Genomic DNA, 16,556 nt, shown 5'->3' on the forward strand with positions numbered 1-16,556 from the left:
CAATATTATTATTATTACATAAAATGTCTGGATCACCATTAGATATTAAAAATTCATTTTTAAAGCACTTTATTTCAGTATAAATTAATATTGCAAAAATGTAATAAATTGATATAGTTAACGTAATTAAGAGTTCCATAACTTTGCTATATTCTTTCACAATCACAGAGAATACATATCAAACACAATACTTTCATATTTTGCTATACAGAGATTACTAATTAATTTGTCATCAGTAAAATAAATGACAAATCATAACTTATAATCAGTAAAAATGAAATAAATCAATTAAATATAATCTTCAAATTTAAGAATCTCATGAATTCATAATATTTTTCCACAATTATTAATATATATTAAATACATGTCACATTGTGCATTGAAGATTGAAGATTGCAAATTGGAGATTTCAGAATGAAACATATTAAAATTAAATATTAAAAATTATCTTCTGAATGAATTCTACTTTTCAATTTTCAATCCTAACTTTTTAATAAACTGTGACACGAACTTTAAGCTTTACTTATAAATAATCTCATATAATTTTATCATTTAAAACATGATTGCTATAATAAAATAAATATTAGTAAATATTAATAAAATATAATCCCTACATAATTAATTCAGCAGCTTTATAAACAATATAGTTTTTCTAGTGGATGTTAAATAGTGGAGCAAGAAACTCGTAAAATTTAACTTATTATTAACATTTCAAAGTTATTTGAGATAATTTATAAGCAGTGCTTAAAGCCTGTGTCACTGCATTAGAGATTGAAGATTAGAGTTCAGTTAACTAGAATAAAACAAATTAAAAATAAATGTGTAATAAAATTAAATGTGAAACATCATCTAATCAAAATCTAAATCTTCAATATAGTGGCACAGGCTTTAGATAATGCTTGTAAATTATCTCATATGATTTTATCATTCATTTAAAATTAATATAATGCTCCTAATATAACAAAACAAGCATTTTCATAAATTAGGAAAATACAATCCCTACATAATTAATTCGGCAACTTTATAAATAATATAATTTTTCTGATCAAATAGCGCAGGAAAAAAAAACCCACTTTAAAGTTTAATTTATCAGTAACAAGTCTTTTAAAAAGTTATTTGAGATCATTTATAGCGATGTATAAAGTCTGTGTCACTGCATCGGGAAGTGAAAATTGCAAATTGGAGTCATCAGATCACTGATGGGTTCAATCAGTGAGACAATCACAAACTGTTACTGAAATTTCAATAAAACACTGATTATAATATTAATAATATCATCATATAATTGAACGCAAGTAAGACGAATTAAAAAATCATCATTTTTAAATTTAACAATAATTCCAGAGTGTAAAGGTAAAACGGAGCAGGTTTCCTAATCCATCCCTATCCAATTAATAAATTTCACGCCAAGCTTGAGATCGAGATATCGGTTTAATTGATGCAGCAGAACAATAATAGCAGCGAACTAAACGTAGCGTAACATTCGGAACTCGCCGAACCCAGAAACAAAACATCTTCCCGATGTCTCGATCGCCATTACACCCCATGAGAACCCCATGGAGGCGCCCCGCTCTGCCGAGCTCGCCGGAATTCACGGGGCCTTCACGGGGGGGACGCCGTCGATTGTCGACGATCCAGGAGGCATGGAAGCCTCCTCGTCGCCGGTGGCCGTACCTCCGCCGCGGAATTAACTTTCGAACTGACCCGGAAGACGATGTCACCATGTGCGCGCAAGCGAAGCAAGCATCTTTCTTGAATGGGTGAGCCGCACCACTTGGAACTTGGAACTTGGAACGACTCCGCTCTGCGGAGTGCGGCGCCCTCGGCAGTTTGCTTAACAGTTGTTCTTGCTTCTCGCGTCGCGTTCTCACGGCACGACGAGACAAGAGTGCAGGATGACGGGAGAAGTAGAGGGTGACGTTAATATACGCTCACATCCGCCATGTCCGTAGCGGCTTGCTGGCGCGTCGTCGATCCCGACGATGCGACACCTAATAATTACCGTCACAGTTTTACGACACAGCATCGTCCCATATCGCGAACTTGGGCAAACTGCCCCGGCCCCGGCCGACGGACACTGCCCGACCTGTAATAAATCGACAACCGTACGCGAGCTGGCGAATCGGCGAATGAAGATGGCTGTCGGAAGCCTAGGGACAATGATGCCAAGTCTGTTCGAAAGTTATTTCTTATATTGTGATTTTCTCAATATTTTAAATATAATTTCGACTTTTTTTCTACTTTCCTGCCCAAAAGTTACTTGGAAATTTTCATAAATTTTTTGTAACCTTAAAAAATCTTCCAGTAAAAAAAAACATCAAATTTAAAGGAAAAATCTAAATTTGGCAACACTGTTTAGGGATTTTCATCACTTTGTATTGTTATTTTCGGCTGTATTTTAAAATTGACTGCCAGTACTGAAAATCTATAGCATATGATGTAAACTGTAGTTTTTTTCGGGGGGGGGGGGTTAATCATGTAACTTTTCCCCTAGGGCGGAAACGTGAAAAGTGAAAAGTTTTACGTGAACTCTATGATCATCTATGATTTCGAGGGATTATGTAACTTTCCCAACTATGAAAATGTGAAATTGTTCACGTGAACTTTTTAGCCAAGGACCGTGGCGGAAAGGCGGAAATCTAGGGAATTGATAAATGTACTTCAGAACTAACATGTCTTATTCTCCGACAATTTATCTCAAGGCAAATGCCATTAATAATTGAAGAAGTAATATCGCATTGATGGAAGAGAGGTTTTATATATATGTAACTATTATAATAATATATATTACAAAAACTATTATTACGTACATATATATTGGGTACATACATACATACAATTAATGATTTAAAAATAACTAAAAATGTTATATTTTATCAAATAATTATTTCTTAGCAATTACTATAATACATTATATAATAAAATACATTAAATTTACTAATTTTAATCCATCTTGTCGTTTTTTCTATTCTACTCCTCACTAATTTGCGTTTTTAAATAATTTAATAATATTTCTTTTTGTTTCACGTTCATTATTATTTTTCTTTCTGTTGTTATAGGTTATATTGCTCAGTCGTCCATGCAATATTGCATATGTAATCGCTATACATAAAAAGTTTCACGTGAAATCTCGATGAGTGAAAAATGAAAAATGAAATGTGGAAAGTTTCACATGAAAATATATGATTGACCTGCCAATAAATTTGGGACACAGCCTTTAGGCTAGTGTCCTATGGAGCGAAAATGTACAGCGGAACGGAACAACGCGACCAATCACAATCGCAGAAAAGAAAGCAGAGTTCTGATTAGTCGCGTTATTCCGTTCCGCTGTAAATTTCTGCTCCGTCGGCCTTACAAGCCGTATTCGTATATTAAAATTGGCGGCACATGATACTTGTTTTCCTGCTAGAGTGCGAATATCGCTGTCACGGTGGCAGGATTCTAATCCAGCTAGCATTTAGCAGGAAAATAAGCATCGTATGCTGCAGGCATATCTTAATCTATTAGAAATCGGATTACACGGTTTCTGATAATTTGAAATCATTTATTCTTTATTCCTAATTCCTTATTCCCTCTTGTGCGCAGGGTCTAACAGAGGTATCCGGGTAATGTTTTCAAACACAGTGTTGAATAGGTTCTGGTTCCATTACTACAAGTTCTATGATTCAGAACAAGAAAAAGAACAAGAAGAAGAAGAAGAAAAAAAAGCAGCCAATGCAATTGATTAATCGAATAATTTGTTCGACTTGCTTAGGACCAGTTTCACCAACGCCAGTTAGCTTAATCGGCTGTTGACTGACCAATCGCGTTTGCTGTTTAGTAGAATAGACGACCAATTGCGGTTGACAGTTAATCACGATTAAGCTTGATTGGCGTTGGTAAAACTAATTCTTACACTTTTTACATTTTTTGGCCCGCGTTAACATAGCGCGCTAACATACGATATTTTACGTTGCGCATAATATAGAATTTCAGAGATAAAAATGCGTTCTGATTACGAGCCAATTAAAGCTCTCTATATTACTCTATATTACTAAAGAATAATGCATTATATTGGACCTAACCTTACTATGTACCAATATCATGGACATAGGAATAACTATGTACCAATAATATTAAGCGCTTGTTGGGGAGCTTTCTAGCAGAGGACAAGAGTCATTCTGTTCTTATTCAATAATCAATAAGAAACAAAGACGGAATGATTCTTGTGTCGATTTGTATCTCTTGCTGGAAACTTCCTTGGACTACAAACAACTAGGTGCAAGATGGCGGTGAAATAGTCTATAGGAAGGTTGTCGATAAGATAAGAGAAATGCACTACTTTAGTAATATAGGGCCAACATTTTCATTTTTTCTCTTTTCAGCGCAAAATATATATCTATTTTATTTTAAGTGTAAAAAGTATAAAAAAGTGTGAAGTCGAACAGAACTAAATTAAAAAACACATCTAAAAATGAATGAATCTTTTCATATTAATCTATTTTGATGCTGAAATAAGCATCGAGCGTCAATGGCCTAGTTTCCACCGAGGAACCAACCAACTACAATCGAGTATTCCCCTGTCGAAACAAACGATTGTAGTTGGTTGGTTCTTACATTCTGATTCCGGATTAAACCCTCGATGGAAACTAGTGCAAACTAGGCTAATACGAAAAGGTTGCCATTACACTGTTCAATGACTGCGTTCAATAGATTCAACAGTTGAGTAAATGCTTGGTTACTATTGATGTATTCTTCTAGATCTAAAATCTGGTTGGACGATTTAAAAGAATACACACAATACAGCGAGCGCTCATTCAATTGTTGAGTTTGCTGAACGCAGCCAATACCACTGCGCATGCGTAAGAAAATGCCGCTCTATTCGGAATGGGAGCGGCGGAGCGCAACCTGTGCGACGCCGGTCAGCCGGTCGCTCAGTTGACTCAATTGCTGTGCTGTAAAGTGATTTTAGTTTGCAACTAGTAAGTAGCAAGATGGCGACAAGTATAAACGGTTTGTTTCGTGAGGAATTGCGCGATGCAATTTTACATAGCAAAGTACTCGTTGTCGGCGCCGGCGGTATCGGCTGTGAGATCCTCAAAAACCTGGTTATGTCGGGATTTGCCGATATTGAAATTGTAAGTATAATTTTCTTGTTAACGTAACCTCACTTTTGATCGATTTACATACAGCGTCGTGTAACCTCATGGTGGGATTGAAGGCTGTTGAAGGCATAATATAAATACACCGAATTCCACCATCGTGGAAAAAAATTTATTCTCTCGATTTATATTCACAGTAATGATAATAAATATAAAGTATTCTTCTTTGTTTTTTTTTATATTAATAATTTTAACACACTTCATTGTTTTGAATAATGAATGCATTATGAATATTTATATATTCGCAGGATAAGAATGCTTCTGTTGAATTAAGACGAGTTTTTCAATTTATCGATTAATTGATCGATTGCGTTATATGCAAAATGCAACTTTGCTTCGTAAAGTTACATCTGGCACAATTTTGCGATTGATCAATCAATAAATTAAAAACTCGCTTTTAATTTCTTTTTTCTCCATGTTTCTCTTTTCTTTTATGTTAATTATTGTCTTATTCGTTTGTAACTAATTGATTTGTTTTAATAATTATTATTTTGTAATTTTATTGTAATTTGTGTGTATGTTTCATTATCATATCATGTTTTTCAAATTATTTCATTATTGATGTTTTGTCACTTAATTATATTTCACATATAAAAAGAAAGTCTATGAAAGTCTTAAAGATAGAAATTGTAAGGTCATAACGTAAGCCAATAAATTCAACATGTTGAATTTCTTAAGCTCATTCTACAATTGTATAAGCATAGTTGTAAGAATTGACCAATATAATATTTATGACTATAATATTAGCTTCAGATTATTCTCAATTGTCAATCAAAATCATTATTTTCCAGATTGATTTGGACACAATTGACGTCAGCAATTTAAATAGGCAATTCCTGTTTCAAAAGAAACACGTGGGAAAATCAAAAGCCAGTATAGCATGTGAAACAGCATTGACATTTAATCCAGATGTCAAAGTGATACACTATCATGACAGTATTACATCGTAAGTTTATTTTACTGCCTTGTTTTGCTTGCAGCAATACTGATGCCGTATATTTATTTGATGTTCTAAAACTTTGTGTTTGTAGTTCGGAATTTGGCTTAACTTTTTTCAAAAGGTTCACAATGGTTCTGAATGCTCTTGACAATAGAGCAGCCAGAAACCATGTGAATCGTATGTGTCTGGCAGCAGACATACCATTGATCGAATCTGGTACTGCGGGTTATGAAGGTCAAGTCGAACTCATCAAGAAAGGCATGAGCCAATGCTACGAATGTACGCCTAAAGCTACGCAAAAGACTTATCCTGGCTGTACCATCCGCAACACTCCCAGTGAGCCCATTCATTGTATCATTTGGGCTAAACATCTCTTCAAGTAATTATTACAAAACAATTTACATTAAAGAGCTATTTTATTGATTGTGTGTTGCACTAATTAAAATGTGTAAATTTAATTCAACTTTTATTTATCGGGAGTACAAATTAGTTCGGTTCGTTTCCCTAAAGATAGCTCCAGCTGTTGTGAATGGTTCATAGTGATTTTGGTGGTTTCAGAGAGATTAAACATCTGCTAATAATATTCAGTTTATATCGCTTTGAGTTTCATACAAAAATCTTGATTTTTACTGTGTTTGAAATATCGAATTTTGGATTAACCAAGCAGCATTTGCGGGAGGTTTTGATTTTCTGCTTTAATTGGAAGAAAAGTGCGGCTGAAGCCCGAATGCTTGTCGAAGTTTATGGTGACAACTGATCTGCTCCAACTGATAAATCAGGGAATGGTTTCGACGTTTGAAGGATGGAGATTCAGCGTTGAAGACAAGCCTCGCTCTGGACAGCCAAAAAGACAAAGAATTAGAAGTATACTCGAAGAAGATCAGAGTCAAACGCAAGAAGAGCTTGCAGAATCATTGGAGGTAACTCAACAAGTCGTTTCCGTACGATTGGGAGCCATGGAAATGATTCAAAAATAAGAAAATTGGGTGCCTTATGAACTGAAACTGAGAGACGTTGAAAGGCGATTTTTCACTTGCAAACAGCTGATTCAAAGACAACAGAAAAAAAGTTTTTTGCATCGGATTGTGAAGATGAGAAGTGGATATTCTACGACAACTCCAAGAAGAAAAAATACTACACTAAGCCCGATCAATCGTTGCCATCGACCTCAACATCAATACCACGGCCGAACATTCATGGTTCGAAGATCATGCTCTGTATCTGGTGGAACCAAAAGGATCTTTATTATGAGTTGCTGAAACCTGACGATTCCATTACGGGCGATCGGTATTGGCTACAATATTGATTCGTTTAAGTTGTGCATTGCAAGAAAAACGGCTGGAATACGAGCAAAAATATGATAAAGTTATTCTTCTTCATGACAACGCTCGGCCTCATGTCGCTAAAGTCGTAAAAAAATATTTGGAAACGCTCAAATGGGATGTTTTACCGCACCCGCCGTATTCTCCGGACATTGCTCCTTCTAATTACTGGTTGTTCCGAAGGATGCAGCAAGTTACCGGTTCACTTCTTTCGCAGAAATCGAAAATTGGCTCCAAAATTGAATCGCCTCCAAAAACGAGTCATTTTTTCGAGATGGAATTCGAAAATTGTCTGAGAGATGGGAAAAAGTAGTAGGCAGCGATGGACAATACTTTAATTGATCTGTCCATTCATTTTGTTTTGAAATAAATGCATAAAAAAACGGACCGAACTAATTTGTACTCCCAATATATTACTAAAAATAAATGGACAATAATTTTTAATTGATTTTATAATGTGTAATAAATGTCAATTACAGTCAATTATTTGGAGAAGAAGATCCTGATCAAGATGTTTCTCCGGATACTACAGATCCTGAAGCAGCTGGTAATACAAAATATAATATTTGGCATAATTTATAATTATAACACTAATAGTTAATAATAATTAATGCAATTAATATTTTATTGTAATGGTCTTATCATAAGATTTATACAAATATTTTTCATGTTTAATTATTAAATTTCTTATTTTATTTTCTATTATTTGATCAGTAATAAGTTATTATTGATAGCAAAATATAATAATAGAAAAGAAGATGATAATATGGGTTCCCATTTTATTTTTTTATGTAATTATTTTTTGTTATACTCAAGTCAATGATATGTCAAATGATTATTTATTTTAAAATAACATAACAACACCTTAAGAATTAATTTAGAGTATAAATTTAATGCTTGATTATGCTCCGTTCTTAACTCTAAAATCCTAAAATTCAGTCAATAGGACCTACCAGATTTAATTGATCCTAATTGAAATCTGTATTTTATCGATTTAATTTTAGGATTTTATAGACCAAAGCATAAACCAGGCATATTACGAACTTTAATTTTGATATTAAATTTAAAAATTGTACAAAAATACTTCGATATCTTGTAATAGATCAATATCAAGTCAACAAAAAAAAATTGCGCAGTTGGTTATTCAATTTCGATATCTAAAACTAAATAAATTAAAATCTTTTACAAAAAAATGGTGTTAATTGTAACATAATTATAAGGGGGAGGCTCACCTTTTCCTCTATTAATTCAGTATTTTAATATTGTAGATACAGCAGGAGAAGAGGCTTTGCAAGGTGAATCCAATGATAAAGGCAATATTGACAGAATTTCTACACGAGCTTGGGCCCAATCTTGCGACTATGATCCAGAAAAACTGTTCACAAAGCTCTTCCATGATGACATCAAATATTTGCTGAGCATGGACAATTTATGGAAAAAGCGCCGATCTCCAATGCCATTGAAATGGAGGGAACTACCAGATGGAGGTTTGTTACTGTCCTACACAAATATCTTCTTTCCAATTTTCTCAACGAAAATAATGTCAATACACAAAAATAATTCTCAACGAAAAAAATAATTATTTTCTTGAAGTGGCTGGATGCAGTAAAGAAATCAATCAGCCTGGACTGAAGGATCAGCAACGATGGAGCATTTCCAAGTGTGGCTCGATTTTTGCAGAATCGATGAAGACTTTGAGTCAAACATTGAAGTCTTCTCAAGAAAAATCACCAGGCAATCATTTGGTTTGGGATAAAGATGATCAACATGCTATGGATTTCGTTGCTGCATGTGCCAATATTCGCGCGCACATCTTTGGAATTCCTCAGAAAAGCAGATTTGATATCAAATGTAAGTAACAGTTCTGTTTAATCTGTATCTTTCTTGAAATAAGTTCCCGGAATGTGTTGCTGTTCATGTTATACTCTCACAACCTTCAATTTAAATTCAAAGTATATATGAAATAAGGTTCAGGATCGAATCCGGAAAGAGTATGAGTTGGTCGCTTTCGCACGAAGCATCACTCAGCATCTCGTTCTTTCTTTTCAAAATTGTATATTATACTGCGGAAAGTTTGTGTCGTTTTTTCCCTTCATCTCTTGAAAAAACGACAAGAACTTTCCGCAGCATCTAATAATAAAGTTATATTCAAACACAAAACTAGTTATATACAATGTACATTGCAAATACAAATTTTTTAATCATTTTTAAACAATTGACATTTTTCGGATTAAATATTCAAATATCTACAACAATAGTAGTTTTTAAAATGATTCTTTAGATTTAATAATCAATATCTATAACAATATGATTTTTTAAATAATTCTTTAGACTTAATTTATAACAATGTGATTTTTAAACTAATTCTTTAGATTTAATAACAGTTATTGAATTTAACAATTAATTTAATGTTATTAATGTTATGGATATTTGAATAAGAAATCCCAAAAATGTCAATTTTCAAAAAATGTTTCCAAATTTTTGAGAGTATACCTTAAGATCTGAAGTGTACCTGCGTCTCATTTTGAACATGAAATTTATTCAAGTTGTTCAATTACTACTCGTAAAATCTTTGATTCTGATCTATCTTTTTGTTCCTTAGCAATGGCTGGCAACATAATTCCAGCGATCGCCACCACCAATGCTATCATTGCGGGCATGGTGGTCCTCCATGCCTTCCGGGTTCTCGAGAACAATTTGCGAGCTTGTAAATCTGTCTATTTGCGCTTGAAGATGAATCACCGCAATCAACTATTGGTTCCAGAAAAGGCAGTGAATCCACCCAATCCACAGTGTTACGTTTGTGCACCTACTCCGCAGGCTACGTTGGCAGTTGACACCTCCAGCATGACTATTAAAGAACTGGAGGAACTGGTGCTTAAGAATAGACTCAACATGATCGCCCCCGACGTAATGATCGATGGAACCGGTTCTGTTGTCATTAGCAGCGAGGAAGGCGAAACGGAAGGCAACAATGATAAGAAATTGGAGGAGCTGGGAATCAGAAATGGAACGATTCTCAAAGTCGACGACTTCCAGCAGAATTATTCACTAACCGTCTATATAGTTTATCGAGAGAAACCTGATCCAAAGGATCAGGATAGCCCACAATTTTTAATATTGGCAGATAAGAACACGCTTCAACCGAAAGAAAACGAAAAAGAGAAAACGGAGAAGTCTTCCAGTTCTAATGGACAGGTGAGTATTTAGGGAAATATTTTTCTTAATTACTTTGTTATTTATTTATTTGCTAAAAAAATATATTTTTGCAGAATGTGATGGAAACACCGGAAGTAGCTAAGAAACGCAAAAATGAAACCGAAACTGAAGTTGCAGCTAAAAAACGTAAGATGGAAGTTGATAATTGCGATGATAGTGACGATATCTGCATTATCAATAACGACGACGTAATTCATGACAATTCAACCGAACTGAATAAATTAACGTTGAGGAAACGGAAGCTTTCTGATGATGGTGATTGCTTGATAATATGTGACGATGATAACGATTAACTCTGAAAGTAACAGATGAGCATTAAAAGAAAGAGAGATTCATTTGAAAACGAAAGAATCCGAAAGCTGAAAATCCAATCGAAACAAAAAATAAAGAGAAAATAATAAATAAAGATTTTGAAGAGAATAAAAGAGAATAGAATAAAACTGTAAGACATTTGTGCAAAAATTAAATGCAAAAGTTTGAGTTATTTTTAAATATAGCATAATTTATATGTGAAAGAGTGAAAAAAAATTTATTTTTTCCTATTAGTGACATACGTGTTCCATATTAACAGTTAATTTTGTATATTAATAGAATATATATCCTAACGTATCATCATATTATCATTACTATTGTCATCTTGATTAGTAAAAAAAAATAGATCGTTTTTTTCTTATACTAAGGTGTTTTATTGATTAATATTCTCACCTCATCACTGTAATCTAGAATTTTTATGTAATAAAAAATCATCCGTAGTAATTTAATTTTATAATTAATAATACATGCGTTTTCAATAATTTAATGATTTCTAAATAAACTGTCTAAAAAAAATTTATATTCGCCTTTATATTTTCTTCATTTTATAAAAATACGAAGATTTATTTTTAAAAAATCAATCGGAATATATCCAGTTTACAAAAAAATATCGCGTGTTCAAAAAATATTATTTATCAAAAAGATTATTTGTCGATTAAATATTACTGCTTTATCATCTTTTTGCTTGTCAATTTTTTGCTCCTGCACAGTGCAAATATTTATCTAACTTATAATTATACATCTCAAAGTCGATTTTGTATCTTTTATACAGCCGCAAGACCATATTGGTGGTCACGTTGCGAAAGTATTTGCATGCTGTGTCAAAATTTGTGATTCCTGTACGAGTACGCTGCAGTCTAGGCAAGTAGATGTTATTTTTATCTAATTTCAGTTTTGTCAAGATGTAATTGATCTCCCCGAAAGTATATTCGTCCAGCTTCAGGACAAAGTTGTATCTCACATTGCAAACCGCGCAGTGAGTGTGATATTGGGCCCAATGAACGTCATCGTGATCCGGTGATTGCTTCAGCAACCATTCTAGAAATTCTCGGAAGCTGGGTACCACCTTCAGTCTGCAGAGAGAAACAGGGATTTTGTATTACATTCTATATTATATGAATTAATTATAGAATATGAAAATGAGAGATACAAGCAATTGTTGTATACCTTCTGTCCGCCAAAAATATTCTTTGCAGAATGTTGCCACCCGATGCGTTAAAACGAAAGAGTTCTGGCCTCGAGAGATGAAGAATTTGGCGAGCATAGAGCCAAGATTGCGCAGTGTACTTACTGTTGTCTTCGATGCGATCTCTATAAATAATTTTGAATTAATATTTATTCATCGAGATTAATTTTAGTGTTACAGAATAAATTTGTATTTCTCTCTTCGATTTGTGAAAATCGTATCAATTATCGATTTAATGTAATGTCCAGCGCTCTTTGAATATCCTTGGAATTATATTTAAATTTTATGTATTTTAGAAAATTCCTGGAAAACGTTTCAGGGCTTGCCTAAAATTTATCTATCATACTTTCATTCTAAAAAAATCAAAGCGTGAAAAAAGAAAAAATAAAAAAAAATTGAGTATAATTTAAGTTACCAATAGAAAATGAGAAACCTGAATTTAATGTCTAAAATAGAACATAGTAGAAAAATTGTTTGTGTTGATGAAATGTTCGTTTGATATTATTTATAAAGCAATAAATAATAATTGTTTCAAATTTGTTAGCGTTTTAATTCGTATAAGAATCCTAACTTAAATATAAAACATATAATATTGAAAATTAAAAAATCGATAGGATAAATCCTAGAAAAATCAGAATTTTTACATGGAATGTTCTGGAATTATTCTTGAATTGACTAGTCAGATTTTGCTGAACACCATGAACCTATTGCCTCAGTGTATTTTTCATAACAAGATTAATTACCGATATGATGAGATGAGCCGTTGAAACGGATGTCTGACTATAAGCAATTTGAAAATTGTATTATTGCTAGCAAAACGCTGCAGGTCTTTCAAACTTTCCGGCGATAGAAAGTCCACTTCTCTACAAATGCAAATTAACATTTTGTACATTATTAGTTTAGTCTCATCAAAATAAGATGAAAAAATATGTTTGTTGAAATAAAAAACTTAACATATAATTATCTTATAAATTAATATAATAAATTACACAGAAAATAAAGTAAATTTTTCTGAATTTATATATTAAGGAGAAATATTTTGGTTCCTATCAGGAATCCGAGACTTCTGGCATGATAGATCAGTACGTTGTCTGGTCTATCATGCCACGCTCGCACTCTGAGTAATATCTGATAATGAATATATTAGGTATAAGTATTTAATTTAATAATTAAAAACATCATGTAAACATGGTTCAATAATAAAAATTAAAAATAAGTGTTTAGAAAGACTATGAACCATAAAACAATGTAAATGTGTAAATAAAGAAAACAAATTAATTATGATCTAATATCATGATCTAAAGCAAATAACAAATAATAGATGTTGTTCCGAGCGAAGAAACGCAACCTACCGTTTCCAAATTTTATATTCTTTTATATTCTTTTACCAACGTCGAATTATCCAACAAACGAAAATGGATTGAAATGGATTCAGATTTTCAGAAATATTGATTCACGAATGTTAAAATGAATTTCAATTCTGAATGCATTTTTATTCATTTATAGGAATTGCATATCTTTATGTTTTTCAATCTAAAAATAATATTAGCTTTTTCTATGCACAACACATACATTGTGAATAGTGTTCCATTCAAAATTTTAAATAGGAAATGCAGTTTTTCAATCCAATTGTATCTAATTGAATCCAATTAAATTTTAATTGAATCTAATTAAATTCAATTAAAAGGTATTCGGTATTTAAAATACGCATTCGAATAGAAAAAAAAATTTCAATTCATTTTAATCCATTTGCTAAGTAAATATTCTTGGTAGAAGAATTTTTGTATTAATACAGATATGGAAGTTTTTTTATCAGTGGACACTGTAACATTGTAATTCTAAGATTTTAACATGAATTTTTGAATTTACGATGCTTGATGACTTTGCGCACTTTGACACGAATAAGGATTTTTATGATTTTGACATCTAACTTATACGTTATATTGTTGCGGACGTAATATTCAGATTCATGATGACAAAATGCGATTTTACAAATGGCTTGTTTTTTTGTATTATTTTATTAGTTGATCCGTTTAATTTAAATATATCAATTTAGTTGATCTGTTCTATTTAATTATGTTTACATGTAACATTGAAGATAACCCGATCGGGTTCGAAACTACATCTGTTATTTGTTATTTGCTTTAAATCACGATAATTATATTTGTTTATTTACATATTTACATTGTTTTTTGATTCATAGCTTTTCTAAACACTTATTTTTAATTTACTTAATTATAATTAATAGTAGTTACTTGTAAAGATCACGGTCGACTTGTCGGTTGCTCATGTCGGAAAATAATTTAGTGAAACTGGTGGACGCGACCTTGCGAATCCAACAATATAACGATTTATGTTCGGCATTGTATAAAAAATGCCTCTTGAGAAGAGGAGTCCTCAGCTTGTACTTCATGCAGACGTTCGATATCTGTTGGAGTAGAGTCGCGCTCTTCTGTTCAAATTTTTTAAATAAAATTATTTTTATCTATGTGTAAAATAAATTGATAATCGAAAAAAAAATGGAATAGAATCAAATATTTTAAAAACTTTTTTTATATTAAAAATTTAAATAATTTTCAGGATTCCAAAATTTTTATTTATTTTAATGATAAAAATTTAAATTCGGAATGATTGAAAATTTTTTAAAATTATGCATAAAACGATTAAAAATTTTATTTTGAATTCATTTACTTCTAGTACTACATTTTTCAAACTTCTTGTATCACTTCCTCGATAGTATAGTGGTTAGTATCCCCGCCTGTCACGCGGGAGACCGGGGTTCGATTCCCCGTCGGGGAGTTTTTTTTTTCATTCTATTATATATTTATTTTAAGATTTCAGATCTCTACTTTTTTAGTTCCATTTTTATTCTCTTACTTAAATATTTATTTGAATTCTTAGAGAAATATACCTGTAGGTCGATGGTTCCACCCTCCAATTCGTCTCTCCGCAATATGTTGATCTCTGACTCGACATTCTTAATTATCCTATTTGAAATCGAAAAGTGGGGCATTTGCGGCTGATGCTTGATCGTCACGTTTACCGTTTGTTTTACGTTGCAGCTTCTTCTTGTTTTAATTAAAATTATGCAAACAAGGAAGTTCAACACCATGCACAAACAATATTTGAAAAATTGCGCTTTAACGGACATAATGAATTAAATACCGCGAAGAGAAAGTTATAATTTACAATTTTACAATTTTACAATAGTCATAAACTGCGACACATTTTCATTTTATTAAAATTTATGTAAAACACTACTCGAATCCTTTCAAACTTTATAATAAAAATTTATGAAGGAGATTAGAATTAATCTTTGATGTCTAAACTGCAGCACGTTGAAATTTTTCTGCACTTCTGTCTTCCGTCAAGACTAGAAATACGAGTTGGAATATATCTGCTTGAAAATACCAGTTTCGTGTAGGCGTGTGATATTTCTTATCGCTTACTGATTTCCTGATTTCGTTTAGACATTCCTCTCGAATTGTTTATGAAAAAAAGGTTTACATAATAAGACGATACGATGATGTTTATGATTTTTATGTGTTAGATAATTAAAAATTGTTGTTTACAAACACATATATTTTCCATTTGTGATGTCATAAAACGCTTATTAAATTTCCTCTTAATCTAATCTTCTAAATTCTTATTCTAATCAAGTGTTCTATTTTTCATTTTATTCTTTCGCTCTAATATAGAAAACCGTGAAAAGAACTAGTAAAAGAATAAAATAAGAGGAAAATTTTGCAAGATTACAGCCGATTCATAAAATGGAAATCCTGAATTTCATTAAGTATATATAAACACATGGAATATCATTGAATTGAAAGCATTCTACTGAAGTTAAATTGAAAAATTGATCTCAAATTAATGCAATCTGCCCATTCCAAAAGAATTATTTCACATCAATATGCGACGTATAAATTGTGGTTTAAGAAAAAAAAATAATAAAAGGACACAAATATCTCTTTATCATTATATATTTGAATTCATTTCTTTTTTTTTTTGATTGGCGAAATATTTCAATATTATTGCATTTTGTTCACGTGATTGCGGAAAATGTTGGACAGTCAGTAAATTGTAAATTTCAATACTCAATGATACAAAAACTTAATTAATCTGTTATCTTATAACAACGAGAGAATGTTTGGAATCGCGCTACAGTTACGCGGTTTCATAATTAATGACAATTGAACGTCATCGATTAAAATTGCCTTTATAATAATGTTTATATAATCGAATCCGTCGATTCCCAGAGTTTTTCACGAAAATCTTAAGAACTCAATTTCAATATTTCAATAAAATTTTTTTACTCAATTTATATACAAATTTGATCTATATTTCTAACACTATATATTAAATTATTTAGATTTTTAATAAATACATAATTGATATTATACATATATTTTGTTTGTGTTGCATATAATATATATATA

General features: G+C 31.9%; 2 protein-coding genes and 1 non-coding gene across 4 annotated transcripts; 2 read left to right on the forward strand and 1 right to left on the reverse strand.

The window, feature by feature from the left end:
* Positions 1–4,926: 4,926 nt before the first annotated feature.
* Positions 4,927–11,854, forward strand: LOC108684085 (SUMO-activating enzyme subunit 2). 2 transcript variants are annotated; one of them, XM_018188163.1, is made up of 9 exons: positions 4,927–5,117; positions 5,933–6,087; positions 6,173–6,460; positions 7,883–7,950; positions 8,672–8,890; positions 8,997–9,254; positions 10,006–10,601; positions 10,676–10,877; positions 11,827–11,854. In XM_018188163.1, the coding sequence occupies exons 1-9, from the start codon at positions 4,974–4,976 to the stop codon at positions 11,844–11,846; spliced, it is 1,950 nt and encodes a 649-aa protein (XP_018043652.1). In that variant the 5' UTR covers positions 4,927–4,973; the 3' UTR covers positions 11,847–11,854. The 2 variants fall into 2 exon arrangements, with proteins under 2 accessions (XP_018043652.1, XP_018043643.1); XM_018188154.1 differs by lacking the exon at positions 11,827–11,854 and having other exon boundaries at positions 10,676–10,994.
* LOC108684093 (carbohydrate sulfotransferase 13-like) lies at positions 11,623–15,280 on the reverse strand. Its single transcript, XM_018188177.1, has 5 exons — positions 15,032–15,280; positions 14,376–14,572; positions 12,864–12,983; positions 12,102–12,245; positions 11,623–12,007 (listed from the first exon to the last, which is right to left on the reverse strand). The coding sequence occupies exons 1-5, from the start codon at positions 15,269–15,271 to the stop codon at positions 11,623–11,625; spliced, it is 1,086 nt and encodes a 361-aa protein (XP_018043666.1). The 5' UTR covers positions 15,272–15,280.
* On the forward strand, positions 14,848–14,919 carry Trnad-guc. Its single transcript has one exon. It is a non-coding gene; the product is annotated as a tRNA-Asp (tRNA).
* Positions 15,281–16,556: the final 1,276 nt, after the last annotated feature.

This window comes from Atta colombica, unplaced genomic scaffold, assembly GCF_001594045.1.
Source record: "Atta colombica isolate Treedump-2 unplaced genomic scaffold, Acol1.0 scaffold10, whole genome shotgun sequence".
NCBI lineage: Eukaryota > Metazoa > Arthropoda > Insecta > Hymenoptera > Formicidae > Atta > Atta colombica.